General features: G+C 38.3%; 1 protein-coding gene across 2 annotated transcripts in view; it reads right to left on the reverse strand.

Annotated features, from left to right (window-relative positions):
- clip1b (CAP-GLY domain containing linker protein 1b) overlaps positions 1-15,105 on the reverse strand; it is a 42,353-nt gene that overhangs the window by 17,402 nt on the left and 9,846 nt on the right. Inside the window, exons 10-15 of one of the 2 annotated variants that reach the window (XM_067573604.1) lie at positions 14,648-14,752; positions 12,682-12,843; positions 12,350-12,445; positions 11,359-11,416; positions 11,170-11,267; positions 3,747-3,821 (exon numbers count right to left, since the gene is read on the reverse strand). In XM_067573604.1, coding sequence (XP_067429705.1) covers positions 3,747-3,821; positions 11,170-11,267; positions 11,359-11,416; positions 12,350-12,445; positions 12,682-12,843; positions 14,648-14,752 — 594 coding nt within the window. The remainder of the gene's footprint in view (positions 1-3,746; positions 3,822-11,169; positions 11,268-11,358; positions 11,417-12,349; positions 12,446-12,681; positions 12,844-14,647; positions 14,753-15,105) is intronic. The other variant, XM_067573605.1, reaches the window with a different exon arrangement.

A 15,105-nucleotide genomic window follows, 5' to 3' on the forward strand; every position in this document is an offset into this window, starting at 1 on the left:
CCTGCTGCTCGCAATCTTGTTTCCTCGCTCTACGACACCGTATGTACACACACACACACACACACACACACACACACACACACACACACACACACACACACACACACTCTGAAAGCTTTTCATTCACAATGTTTAACAGGAATCACAGAAGCAGACGAAGCTTTGCTGTCTGATAAAACAACCAGTTATTCCTCCTCTTCTCTCCTTTACTGTTTGTGCTTTCATTATTGTTTAATCTGTCGATAACTTTCTCAATTAATCGTTTGGTAAAACATCAGAAAATCTCAAACATTCAAGCTGCTTCTTCCAGCTGATCATTAGTCCAAAACCCAAATATATGAACGATTATTTTCATTATGGATTCATCTGTCAGTTATTTTCTGGATTAATCCATTAGTTGTCCAGTCAAACAGTCACAGAGGATTAAAGAAACCAGAAAATATTCACATTTGTGAAGCTGGAATCAGAATTTGGGGCTTTTTTTGCTTAATGCTTACACACTCTTCAGGTCAAAATTGACACATTTTTACATTTGAGATCAGTAAAAACACCTTTTAGCATGAAATTTTTATCACTTTTTCCTAAAGTGACCCAGAATATTAAAAAAAGGAAATATTTCTGCGCACCCTGGTAGCCTATTGGTGATGATGAATGCCACATTCCCCATCATCTCTCTGTATAATAAAGGCATAAAATGTTCCAAAAATATATTTAAAAACCAAAAAAAAAGGAACTATTCCAACTTCTTTTTATTTTTGTGTAACTGATACACATTTTTATGTTGTATAAAGTGTTTCAGGTAAAATCTGACACGCATTTATTAAAAATTGAAAAATGTTGAATTCTTCACATTTAATAAAAGGCTGATATCTGTTATGTTCTCCTGTTTTATGGAACACATAATATATTTGTTGTGATTGTTAATGTTTTTTCTCCATAAACAAGATTAATCATCAGTTTATTAATGACTGATGAAGTGTTTATGAATGAAAAATAGACAATTATTTTCATCATCATTAATCTGTCAATTATCATCTTGATTGATTGATTAGTCGTTTAGTCCAAGATGACGTCAAATGTCTTGTAAAGATATTCAGTTTACTGTCACAGAGGATTAAAGGAAACAGAAAATATTCACATTTAAGAAGCTGGAATCAGAGAATTTTGACTTTATTTCTTTAAAAATGACTAAAATGATGAATCTATTCTCAAAATAGTTGCTGATTAATTTAATAGTTGGCAACTAATCGTTTAATTAACTCATCGTTGCAGCTCCAATAGAAACTAATTATAAGAGGATACTGTGAAGGGTCAGAATATGAACAATATCTAAGAGCAAAAATGACTTAAACAACCAATTAACTACCAAAATTGTTGCTGATTCATCAACTAATCAATTGTTAAACGTTTTCAGATCCAACAGATGTTGACGAGGCCAAACTCAAGTCAACCGTCCTTTAACAGAAGCGATGTTCTGTCCAGCCAGGCGTCATCAAACACACACACACACACACACACACACACACACACACACACACACACACACACACTCTGACATGTGCAGGATTACATCACAACTTACAGTAACATGGCTGAGCGGAGAGAAGAAGCAGATGTAAGAGCGTCAGCGCTGAGAATAAATGATCTACGGCTCGTCTGTTTGCCTCCACAGAGACTCAATTCCTCATTTCTCTGCTGCTGCTGCTGCTGCTGCTGCTGGAGTTACAACAACATTGTTTTAAACATTTAATGTTGACGTCTCACTAATCCTTTCTGCTTTCTCGCTGCACGTGTAATTTAAAAATATTCTGAGTAACCTTTAAATACCGTGGGTCAGATTTTGCAGATGTGACGCATTCTGCCCCGAAACACATGTGCTGTATTTATAACAGCACGGCTGAGCTCACGGTTTGCATGATATTTGAGCAAAATGCAACCTCTCGCCTCGTTGTATTTACATTTAAAGGACACGTTCACAAAATCCCTTCAAGATGTACTTTTAATGTAAGTAATGGGAGACAAAATCAAAAAAAAGAAGCCTCGTTTTCTGCAAATGTATTTTATATCAGTTTTACTGGAAAATTCTTTGCGTCTGGAGGCGTAAACGACATTCTTCTGTCTTTTATTAAGGCACCTGTAATTTAAGGGTGCATTTAGTTTCCCACAAACATGTAGAAAAGGTAGCCGGAGGAGTCGAATATGTTAATGATCAAAACTCACAAACAAGCAGCTTCTTTCATCAGGTTGAGCAGTCATCATGTGTGTAATCAAATTACTATTTACACACTAGTTATGGATACTGCACGGGAGAAATTAAAGGATTTATGGGAAATTTCTTCTCTCAAAGTTTCCAACGGTAATAATGTAAGAAATTCCTCTTTATATCTTGACCAAGTCCTGCTGCTGTGTTGGAATTATGTGCATGAAAAAGCTTCATGGAATAAGAAACACAAATACTATCAAACAAAAAGCATGTTAATGTTCTGTCTGCATCTCCTGCTCTAATCTCCGATCCATTTCTCTCTCCGTCATGGGACCGAGCATCTGGAGGAAGCAGGAAGTCAGAGCGACCTCGCAGAGAGGAGGTGAATAAGTGAACGAGAGGCTACCAGAGAGCCGAATGAACGGCTGCAGCTGGACCGCAGTTAGACGAACTGAGTGTGAAACTATAAAATATCGAGTTACAGATGGTGGTGAGAGACGCGGAGGCTGTGAAGGAAGAGAAAACAGACAGAGAGAGATGTCTCGCTGTATTTCATGCGTGGCTGATTCAATGCCGCGATGACAGCAGGGACTCGCAGGGTCACATGCAGTCAGCGTGGGAATCCTGATATGAATACGCAATAAAAACCCTGAAGGCCACAAATGTTAAACTTCTGTATGAGCGTGTGTGTGAATCCCTTCACACACACACGCATGCATGTGTACATAAATCTGTTGGATTTCTCCACATGGAGCTGCAATAAGAGACTTAAAACTCTGCATTTAAAGAGCTTGGAGTGTCTTTCCAGAACCAGAAATACACGAGGAAGAGTGTCAGGACTGGATTAAATAATATGTTTACAGTGTTTCCCCTGGAATTTTTTTCAGGCCTGGTGGTACGCACTGATAAAACCTTAAAGGGACGAGGCATGCCGGATGGCGTATTCGTGCGGTCGGCTTCGGTCAGGTGGCGCAGCAGGCGGTCTGCATTTATATTTGCATTCAAATTTTTGTTTGCTCGGTATATTCAAGACTTAAAACAAAGTGGTCATGGGGAGAGGATGTATTTTTGTGAGTTTTGCAGAAAAATAGTGATATATTTGTTTGTCTGTCACCCGCATTAGAGCTTTATCTCTTTTTAGGCGGTGCCACGCTCACGTTAGCTAACCTGCATCCCATATGTCTCCCTCTGCAGTCATTTAAAGGGACTCTGATGGCAGTGGTACTCGCATCAGATCAAGAGTTTCCCAGGCAACAACACAGACTTTGACAGAACGTTTTTTGGCCTGGCGGGGGTTCTCGTTGGCCCACCAGGCCTGTAAAATTATAGGTGAAACACTGAAATTTATCTACAACTCGTTACTTTCAAGCTAAGTAGCATTTCATGAGCTAACTGCATTAGCTTGTGGGTTTACAGGCTACGTTAAAAGCAAGACAACCAAGGAATAAAGTGTAATTTAATAATGGTAAAATGGCGACTTTGTGGGTATCGAGTTGTAGATAAATATTTCCCCACATGTTTCCTACCAGGACTTCCTGCTCACCTGTGTCTCCAGTGCTTTATTCTCATTGGTCAGCTGCTCCAGCGACTGCGCCGTCTTCTCCGACTCTTCAGTCGCCTGGAAAACATCAACGGACAAACACATTAATAACTTTCAGCTTCATGTTGTATGTTATGTATATACACTGCAGCACATACACACATATGATTTATTACATAACAAGCTTTTTCCCCCCTCGAGAACACAAAACAACCGTTCTGTTATCTGGAGAAAGATTTATGTTTTATTATTGTCGGATCTCGACGTAAGACGCTGTCCAAACACAATTATGTATTTTCAGCTTCATGAGTTATTTCTCATTGTCATGAAATCATTTTTTAAGGATCACAGGAAAACCAAACACACTATGCCGATATCATGAAATACTTTTCTAATGATGACAAGAGAACAAAGCGTGAGAAATTGTTCATGTATTCCTCTCTGGTCTTGTGTGTGATGTCGGTTTTGATCTTATAAATTATCTCCTGCCTCAAGGCTTTTTGTTCTTTTGCTATTATTCTGTACATGCACAGACAAAAACCCACTTTGTTTTTATCATATTTTAGTATGTACGTCTACTGCAGTGGTTCAGTTCATTGTGAGAAGGTCGTGAGCATTTGGGTCGACTTTGTTTATGCAGTGAAGTTCTGGTTTTACTTGAAAACTGAAAACAACTTAATGTGCAGAACTGCAGCTGTTGTATTGCTCTGCTCTTTGTATTTGTTTACATGTTCTGCTGTTAAAACTGTCTATAAATCTTGAATATGATGTAACTGAACTTTTAATGTTTTCTGCTTTACTTTTCTTATTTGCTCTCTCGCTGCAACGTTTCTTATTTTTTATTGATCTTCAAGCCTAAATTGTTCTCCAGTTATTTTAGTTTTAATGGTTTTTGTGATGGGCCAGTGGTGGTTAGCTCTGTCTCCTCACAGCAGGAAGGTTGTGGGTTTGAATCCACTGACAGGCAGAACGGATGGATGGAAATAAACTGAGTGGGTGTTAATTTGGTCAATGTTTGGACGTGATCTGTAGTCGAAGGGAAATTCTGAATCCTGAGGCTAAACCAGTTGGGAACAACTGGTCTTATCCAGTTGCCAGTTCTAGTTTAGTATCTCTATTGCAAGAGGCAAATAAACTGACTCCTGAATCACCCCATAACAACCAACAAATTAATTATATCAATGTAACATTTTTAAAATTTATGTAGCATTAATTTAAAGGGGCATTAATTGATTTTTTTAGCCACTTGGGCGCAGCGGAAATAAACATATCGTCATCTTCTAAGGTTGATATGTTGGACTTGTTAGCAAACAGTTGTTTATTTCCACATCCAGCAGTTACGGAGCAACATTATCATTCATCTGGAGTCGTATTTCTGTCCACCTGGTGAATGTGAGTCCAATATTCACTCAGTTTTAGCTCTGTTTTTGTTCTCCACCAACTCCTGAGGGAAATATCTGGCTCTTTAGCTGCTAAATGCTTCACTTTGTTCACCAGCTAGTCTACAGCTAACTGTGTCTGTTTGCCGTTTGGTGCTGAGCGGGTAGTGTACAGTGGCTTTTTAGAGCTTTTTCTCTGAAAACGACACTATGAGAGCGCTGAGAGTGAACCAAAACAGTAAAGTTGCAGCTGGACAGATAAAAAATGAGCTGAAACTCACTATAACTTACATTCCACATAGTAATTTCATCTGTCCTTAATATAAAAATATCAATTAGAGCAGCTTTAATCAAATAGCACAATTAAAGAATATCATACATACAAGCTTTTAAAATCAACACTCATTGTATCGAGGCACCAAAACAATAAAATAACTCAAGTTAAGAATGAAGTCAAAAGGGAAAACAGTAGCACTAAAATAAAAACAGTATTCCATTAATAGACCAGAAAGATCAGACTTCATTATGAATCTTTGGCTAAAATAGGAAAGATCCTCACGATTCTTCAGCTGTGTCACTTCTGCATCCATCTGTAATAAGTTCAATGAAGTGAGAGCAAAAGTATGAAAGCAGTGGTTTTTAGTGAAAGAGAGAGAAAACACTCGCTTATAACCGTGAACTGTAATTTCTACCAAGGACTTTTTTTTTTAGAAATATAAAAGCAAGTAGAAAGAGCGGACTCTGTGCTTTCACTGCTGTTGCAGTTTAGTGGTTGAGGTCCACTCTCTTTCTGTTGTTTACTGCTCCATTTAGACAGTCTGACATGTGCAAAAACAGTCCGCTAGAAGTATAAGAGCATAAATACTAAATGAGCAGAAACACAGTGTTCCCGTAGCTTCAGAAACACCACTGAATACGTCTTATGGTTCACAGCAGAGGCACGTAAGAATTAATCAGCAAGGTAAAGTAACATGTTCACTGTCAACAAAATGAAGCCTGACAGATTAATCATCCCGGCTGACACATCTCCTCTCAGTACAGCTCATTGCAGATATTTCGGTATCAGCGTATGTGTCAGCTGATAAATGACAAGATATCGAAGTACAGAAATGCCAAAGATATGTTTAGAAACAGTGTCAGTATTCTGTAGTTCGTCCACCAGAGAGTAGTGACGAGTTTGTTTTTCTACTGTAAAACATTATGGGTTTATATAAAGACAATATATCATTACACAATGTTTGAAACTCTCAAATATATACAATACCGTGCAAAAGTTTTAGGCACTTTAGATTCTTATCCATAATAAAACAACATCAGGGAGGCGTCTAATCGGTCTCAAATGTATTCTGCAGCATGACAACGAGCCCAAACATGCAACCAGAGTCATAAAGAACCATCTAGTCCTGCTACAGATGGTTTGGTCCCCACAGAGTCCTGATCTCAACATCATGGAGTCGGTCTGGGATTAACATGAAGACACAGAAGCAGCCGAGACGCCGAAATCCACAGAAGAACTGCGGCAACTTCTCCAAGATGCAGGAACAACCGACCTGCCGAGTACCTGAAACACTGAGGAGAACTGCTGCTGGTTTAAAGGCGAAGCTGCTCACAGCAAAGTTTCTGCTGTTTGCTGCACTTTGTATTAATTTAACTGTATCCTCACTGCCTCAAAACCTTTGCACAGCACCGTATGTGTGTATAAGTATATATCGGCCTCAGTCGGGCTATAAAACAAAATGAGTTTTTGTGTCTGACCCACTGTGTGCATCATTAAAGTTAGTGGTTGTTTCGGCCACTTGGGAGCAGTGCAACAAGTTTTTTTTGACATATTATCACCTTATAAAGCTGTGAAAAACAAGTTAGCGCACATTACTGCTTATTTACACATCCAGCAGACATTAGGAGTCGTGTTTCTGGTCACCTGCCGAGCTCTGTTTTACTTTCCACCGACTCCTGAGAAAAATATCTCTTTAGCTGCTAAATGCTCCACTATGTTCACCAGCTATCTGCTAATTTTATCCGTGTGTTTGGTGCTGGGCAGGTAGTGTACAGGAGGTTTATCAGAGCTCTGGGCCGTAAACCCTTTCTGCAGTAACAGCTTTGAGCCAATTTCCGCCTTATTTTACATACATATCTCTATTTAATGCTTAATAACTCCTCATGTAAACCTCACAGAACCATGATTAGCAGCTTAAACTGAAGAAGACACTTACACTGTTAAATTTATAAACATAAATTACTGAATTTATGAATCTCAATGAAAATATAAGACATTGAATATACTATATTCTTCTAAGAAAACAAAACTGCATTTCTGCTACTCATCTGCTTAAACAATAAATTACTACGAGAATTATAAAACTCTTAAAATTTTATATTTCCTGATTGCAACACTTCACATCCACAAATGCACCAAATTTCAGGTTGATATGTAAAAGTGCTAAAGTTTTACAGGTCAATTATTAAGCAGTGTGCTGTTTCACATCATTTCTCTACTATCAACTATCTAATTAGCCATAAAATACAGATATAAAATGGTTATAATTTGACTTTAAAACCTTAAACACACAACATACTTTTATGTTTCCATATGTTCTTTATATTACTGTAATTAATGGACGACAGTACAAACTCTTTTCCATGCGGTGCTTTCTGATGGTGACCAGCAGCCACAGAAAATAGACTTTTCAAAACCGTAAAGCTTGAATGAAAAGAAGACGAGCAGCCAGCTCTCTGCATAGACTTATTGAACCCAAACAGAAGCGAGTAATGTGTGCATGTGTGTGTTAGTAATGTTTCATATTAGCCTGAGGGCATAGCTCCAATGGGAGAGCTTCAGTAAGTCTGAATGAAAGCACACTGGAAAAGAGAAGATTAAAATAAGAGAGGAATTATTAAAGGAAAGGCTACTTTAAAGGCCAAATTATTTAGTTGTGACATTTGCAAGATAACTATTTTTCCATTTCCTTTCAAGAATACCACCAATCATTCGGTGGAAACTGTTGACAGCCAGAGGCAGACTGAGCTATCTTGGCGGGAATCAGTAAATGCCAACACACTGATTTGTCATCCTCATATGGTGTTTTTTTCGACTGTTAGCTGCAAACAGAGCCGTGACTTTAACTCTACTGAGACACTGAAGAATGAGGAACATCAGGCTTTTTTCTGTGTGCGCAGTGTAAACACAACAATAAGGAGCCTGGTTACACGAGATGATGACATGTAAGATAACAACTACTACTACTGTATGTGCAGAGGTGGAAGAAATACTTTAAGGTACTTTAATTAAGTAAAAGTACCAATACAACAATGTAAAAAATACTACATTACAAGTCCTGCATGAAAAATCTTACTTAAGTAAAAGTATATAAGTATTATGAGCTTGATGTAGTTAAAGTATTGCAGTAAAAGTACATAAGTATTATGAGCTTGATGTAGTTAAAGTATTGCATTAAAAGTACATAAGTATTATGAGCTTGATGTAATTAAAGTATTGCAGTAAAAGTACATAAGTATTATGAGCTTGTTGTAGTTAAAATTGCAGTAAAAGTACATAAGTATTATGAGCTTGATGTAATTAAAGTATTGCAGTAAAAGTACATAAGTATTATGAGCTTGATGTAGTTAAAGTATTGCAGTAAAAGTACATAAGTATTATGAGCTTGATGTAGTTAAAGTATTGCAGTAAAAGTATATAAGTATTATGAGCTTGATGTAGTTAAAGTATTGCAGTAAAAGTACATAAGTATTATGAGCTTGATGTAGTTAAAGTATTGCAGTAAAAGTAGTGGTTTGGTCCCTCTGACTGATATATTATTATATATGACATCATTAGATTATTAATAGTGAAGCATCAGTGTTAGAGCAGCATGTTACTGTTGTAGCTGCTGGAGGTGGAGCTAGTTTACACTACTTTATATACAGTTAGCTAGTTTAGTCCAGTGGTTCCCAACCTAGGGGTCGGGGCCCTCCAAAGGGTCAGCAGATAAATCTGAGGGGTGGTGAGATGATTAATGGGAGAGGAAAGAAGAAAAAACAAAGTTCTGATACACAAATCTGTTTTCAGTTTTTGGACTTTTTCTCTGTTTTTCTATGTTTGCTTTTTTGTTAAATTTTACTTTACAAATTGTGCAGTTTTACTTATTTAGGCCTAAAATTGTTATTTAAATGAAACCATGTGAGAAGTTTAGAGGGGAAATGTCTCTTTGGTGGATCTGCTGACATCTGAAACATGACACTGCTTTTTCATACAGGGGTCACAAGCCAAAATGGTTGAGAAATACTGGTTTAATCCTTAAAAATGTATTTGTACTTTGTAATCTCATCATCATATCAAAAATCCATTTTTATCATTTTGTAACATTAGTGATCCGTATTAATTTGGAACAGAGACGGTAGAATTTAGCACCTGGACCGAGTACAGCGTGAACATGCTGGAGTTATCACGTAGTTAATCTTCTAAAAAGTGTTTGCATCTTGGATTTAACAACAGTCAGTGTTGCAAGACAAAGCTGAATTATTGTGTAAATACCTAAAGGAGACAATTTTTCAAGTCTGTCATAAATGCAGGATGCTGGAACACGCAAGCCAGAGCACATTTCCTCTGTACTGGCTTCCCTCCACTGGCTCCCAGTACGTTTTAGGACTGATTTTAAGATTTTATTGTTTGCCTATAAATCATTGAATGGACTAACTCCAACCTACCTCTCTGACCTCTTACAACCACACTTCCCATCAAAGTCACTCAAGTCTGCCCCCCCAAACTCTGGAACCAGTCGCCTCTGCATATCAGACTGGCTCCCACACTGCCTGTCTTTAAATCCTGTCTTAAAACTCATTTTTATTCCTTTGCTTTTAACTCGGTGTGTTAAAACCAAGAAATGTCTCTTCGTCTGTTAAACCGATCTTTGCGTCTTAATTGTGTTTTTGATGGCGTTTGTTATCATGATTGTACAGCACTTTGGTCAACTGCTGTTGTTTTTAAATGTGCTTTATAAATAAATTTGATTTGATTTAAATTAATAGTCAGTGCTTCTGCTTGCTGTAATCATTCCTCCTGTTCATACTAAGCATCAATAGATCCCTTTTGTTACTATCCTTCCACTTCAGCCCAACAGGGAAACACAGAGTCTGTAACTCTGGGTGATATCCTCTTAATGTGTCTGAAACCTCATATAAGCATCAAAAACACTACTGTGGATTTTGTCTCCTATTACTTACACTGACAGCACATTAGGAGGGAACATTTTAATAGCCGGTATTAGCAGGAGGGATGATTACAGCGAGGAAAAACCTCTTTTAGTGTTCATACTGGCACCTGACAGACACGAAAAATCGCGTAGCTATCCTTTAATACCCATCATCCAGAGACTAACCTTAGCGGAGTTGAGCAGCACTAAACGCAACGCACATTGCAGCACCTCACAAAAATTCATGCGACTCTAGTGAGGCGGAAAATAACTCTGTTCTATTTCTGTTTCATTTCTGAAGCTCTGCACCCCCCTGCTGTGTTTTGGATAACGATGGTGCAACAGAGAGGCTCCTCTACGCTGCTGGAGACAGAACGTCTCTAATAAAAACACAGCGGAGCGCTCTTGTTTTTTTTTAATCCCCTCACTCCAGAACACAGACACCGACATCTGTTCTTACAAAGAAACGTTTAACTAGTTTAGTTTAGTCAGTAAACGACATTTTGACTTCATTATTCTCATGCAGGAAGAAGACTGTAAGATGCTTCTAAATGAAGGCAGTTAACTTTTTCTCTGTTTTTTTTTCCTGTTGGTCAAATATTAACCATCATTAAGATCATTTAGCCTGAATATGATGCCACGCTTCTTAAATATTCAGTCAAGAATAGGTTAAGAATCAAATTGTGGCATCAAGAATTGGAATTTAATCAAATTGTGAGTCCCATCCCTGCTACAACTGTCAAATAAACACAGTAGACTGTTGCATGAATTGAAAATACTCAAGTAAAGTACCTCAACAATGCACTGATGTGAATATACTCAGTTACTTTCCCACACTGGCTGCGTGTGTAATCCTACCTGTATTAACTGGGCTTTCAGCTCTTTCTCTCGGCTCTCGCTCTCCTCTTTCAGGGTTTGATGCTCTTTCTTCGACTGCTCCACACTCTGATCCAGTTCTGACGGACAACATCGATTACTCATCTCGACACAGAAAAAAACAGATTTCACACCGAGCAAAGAGACGGGTTTTAAGACGCATCTGATTACCTTGCATGTTCTTTGCCGTCTTCCTGTTCTCCTCCTCGGTTATCTCCAGCTTTTGCCTCTGTGAAAAGGAGAAAACATCGGCTTGACTTCGAGCTAATGACTCGCATAGTAACTTTTTTTTTTTTTTTTTACCTTGAGCTAAATGGGGAGTAATGACTAGCTCCAGACAACATGCGAGATTTGTGGATAAAATGCCTCGCTTAATGAGGCCGTTTTCACGATGCCCACGAGCAAAACCTCCCATTTAAAAAAAAAAAAAGAAACAACTACAAATGTACAGATACAGAGAAGACAGACACGCACCTCCTTCTGTTAATGTACTGACAACTGTAGTGATATTACACTTCAAAAACACTCCTAAAGTATGAATTTAATATTGCCAAATTTACCAAAAGGGAGAAATATGAAAGATATTAAACGTGCGACTTGTTCCAACTTGTACAGAAGGAAATAAAATCAGTCTAATTAACCGAGAAATACTGTGAATGAGCCAATTTTATGTTGTGCAAAGATTAGTTTTAATCTCATTTTCTTCCTCTCACACAGTGTGGGAGAGAACATCATTAGACCAACAGCTTGTTCCTACCATCTGCTTACAGATCTTGATATAAAGTATATAGTAATCTGGTCTGTTTTGTGTCTTATTAAGCTGATTTTATTATGATTTTTATTTCAAAGCTTGACAGATGCAGCAGCGACAGTAACTAAAAGGGCTTCTGCCATGTTGGAAATGTTACAGAAACGTTACAAAAGTCCGATCTCGTGAGATTGCCATCATGATATTTTGACTCTGTGCTTAACGAGACATGAAACCAACTTGTAAAACTGTCATCAGGTTGTCTGAAAGGGGTTTTACATAACAAAAACTTATCTTTAAAAGCCCAAAATCCATCATTTCAACATGTATGTGAAGCCTGAAGGAGCAACGTCTCATCTCAACCGTATTTATCTGTGATTATATTATCATGTACTGATTTTCCTCCGTTCTTACCAGGCTGGTCAGCTGCTGTTCCAGAGAGCTCTTATCTTCTTGTACAGACTGAAACTCCTTCTGTTTGCTCTCCAGGTCGACGCTCAGCTCACTGATCTGTGTTGGACACATGGTATAGAACATACAGTATGCAACAGGAAGGCCGTAAATTATTCATTATCGCAGCAACGACGGATGCCTATTTACATTAATGGCTTAAAGGAGGGCTGTAAATTGAAATTGCATCAGTTCTTCCAGTTTTATTATCATGCCATAAATTATTAATATTAGTATTATATAGCTAGTAAAGAAAACACCTGCACTGGGGGGGGGTTCTGACTCTTTCCACAAACCTTTTTCTCCTGAGACTGAACTTGGGCCTTGAGGCTGCTCATCTGTTGCTGGGACAGAGACACAGCGTCCTCCTTCTGCTGGGACGCCCGGAGCCTGAGCTGGAGATCCGCCACCTCCCTCTCCAGCTCCATGATCCTGGAGCGCTCAGACACCGTGGCCACCTACGGCGAACGAATGTAGAGAGAGAGAGGAATGAATGAATGAATGAAGGTAAAGAGGAGGCAGGAGGGCTGACAGAGGAGAAAAGTAGATCTGGGTCATACACCTGTTTGCCAGTTCATTGGGTACGCGTAGATAAAACTGTAATTAATCTACCTTCATGAAAGCTTTAGTGTTTATTTTTTATTTAATCTGTTTTAGTGAGTTATTGATTCATTTTATGGTTCATTTTGTGTTGCTGGTGAGCTGTAATGTGTGTCTAATATTAGTTTTATTCTACCTTAATTCATATAAATGTGATGAGACTGTTAAAAACACATCAGTGAGTCACACCGCTGCATCTTCCTTCATCACCGTGAACACACACACCGTCCTGCTGCCAGAAATACTCACTGGAGCACCGAATGTGGATTCATCCGCTGCTGAAAATAGTCCCAAATAAATGTACTACAGAAACTACAGTGGCCATCTGTTATAGGAAATCACTGAGCCTTTTTAAAAAGTAAAACCATACGTGTGTGACACGTTTACGTCTTCAGTAGGAACCAATGGGCTCGAGGCTGAGAGTCACAGACATGGTAGGGAAGTCAGGAAGTTTTAAGAGACGGACTAACGCAGTAGTTGCGTTTCCATCCACCTGTTTTTATCCACATTTTCAATTTTGTGCATTTAAAAAATAACCTGAATGGAACTGCAGAAAATCAGAAAAACAACCTGATATATCACAAAAAGTTTCTACACTTGGCTGATGTGGAAAAGTCGGTGTAAACAGACTTTCAAACAGTTGAAAGTGTTTTTTAAAGAGGATCAGTCAGTGTAGTCGTGAGTGATTTGTTGCTTGGTGTTTTATGATACTTTTATTGTATCACAGTTTGTAAAATGTTTGTGTCTTGTGCTGTTTTGTATGTATTTTCGTGTGAGTTTTGTGTTTTGTGCAGTTCCAATATGTATTTTATTGGTGAGTTATGTGTATTTTAAAGGCTCATCTTGGGACAAACATTATAAACTACAGTAGCTTTGATGCTACAAATGTTATGCTATGTGGCATTTGTCCATGTTATAAACTAATTAACATTTAATAAATACAGGAAGTAATTTAAAAGTCCACTTAAGACCTGAAAATATCAGATCTGTGTGGAGCGATGAGGAGACTTTTCAAAATAATAATAAATGTCATATTTCCATTATGTTTTCAACAGTTTTTCACTGTTTAAGCTTTGACTGCTGCTCTTTTAATGACATCATTTTGTTGTGCCTTCTTCTTCTGCAATTTTTTTTAATGGCACCAACTGGAGAATTAACGCCACCAACTGTTTATCTTGACGAACTAACTCCAAATACTCACATCACAGTAGTGTGGATGGAAATGTGAATTCAATTTAAAACTTCTTTTGATGATTTTTTTGGGGAAATTTGGTTATAATTTGCGCTACATTTGTATGGAAACTTTTAATGTTTTCATTCTTGTTGACGATAAGAAAAATGAAAAGCAATGCCGGCCTTATCGTTTTAAAGCCGGCATTGTTAAAAAAAGCACAGGCCTTTTCCAAACAATATCCTTTAATTAGCTTTCATGCACACATGCGTATTGTTCAGTATGACAGACCCGGGTGATTAGAAAAGCTCGATGAGTTACAGCTTAAAGTCAGGCTGTGAGGGAAGCAACTTGTGATAAATCTGAGAGTTTGCATGTAGGTTGTGATCCCTTCAATATAAGCTGTGTGTCGTTATTAAACCTTGTGGAGGGGGGGGGGGGGGGGAGCACATCTCTCAGTCCTGCTGTGGGACTGGGACTGCCAGCATTACCCTAGTGTCCTCTAAATCCCTCTGGAGTTTTTCAGCTTTGGTCTTTTCAAAGAGCAGGCTCTGCTCAAGCTCCTTTATGTGGGCATGCTCCAGTCTGGTCTGCGTCTGTTAGTAAAAGAGAGCAGGAAGAGAAGAAGAACAAACACCAATGCAACACTGACATGCCAGCTTTGCGCCACACACACACAGAGAAGAAGAATTTAAAGAGAAGACCAGTAAGTAAGAAAAGCACTGATGGTTTCCAGCATTTCAATTATAACAGGAATAAAGGAAAAGATTGTTATTTTCTGAGGAATCTGAGGAGTTTATCATGTAGATTATCTCATTCTGACTCTCAGATTCCTCACGTCTGACGGGATATCGCAAACAACAACACCACTCTAGCACTGGCACGTGTTTGCTTGTACTCCGGCGCTGGAAGTAGTAACTAATTCAGGCGCTAATTCCCTCTGAAGAGT

The sequence above is a fragment of the Thunnus thynnus genome, chromosome 19, assembly GCF_963924715.1.
Source record: "Thunnus thynnus chromosome 19, fThuThy2.1, whole genome shotgun sequence".
In the NCBI taxonomy this organism is placed as follows: Eukaryota; Metazoa; Chordata; class Actinopteri; order Scombriformes; family Scombridae; genus Thunnus; species Thunnus thynnus.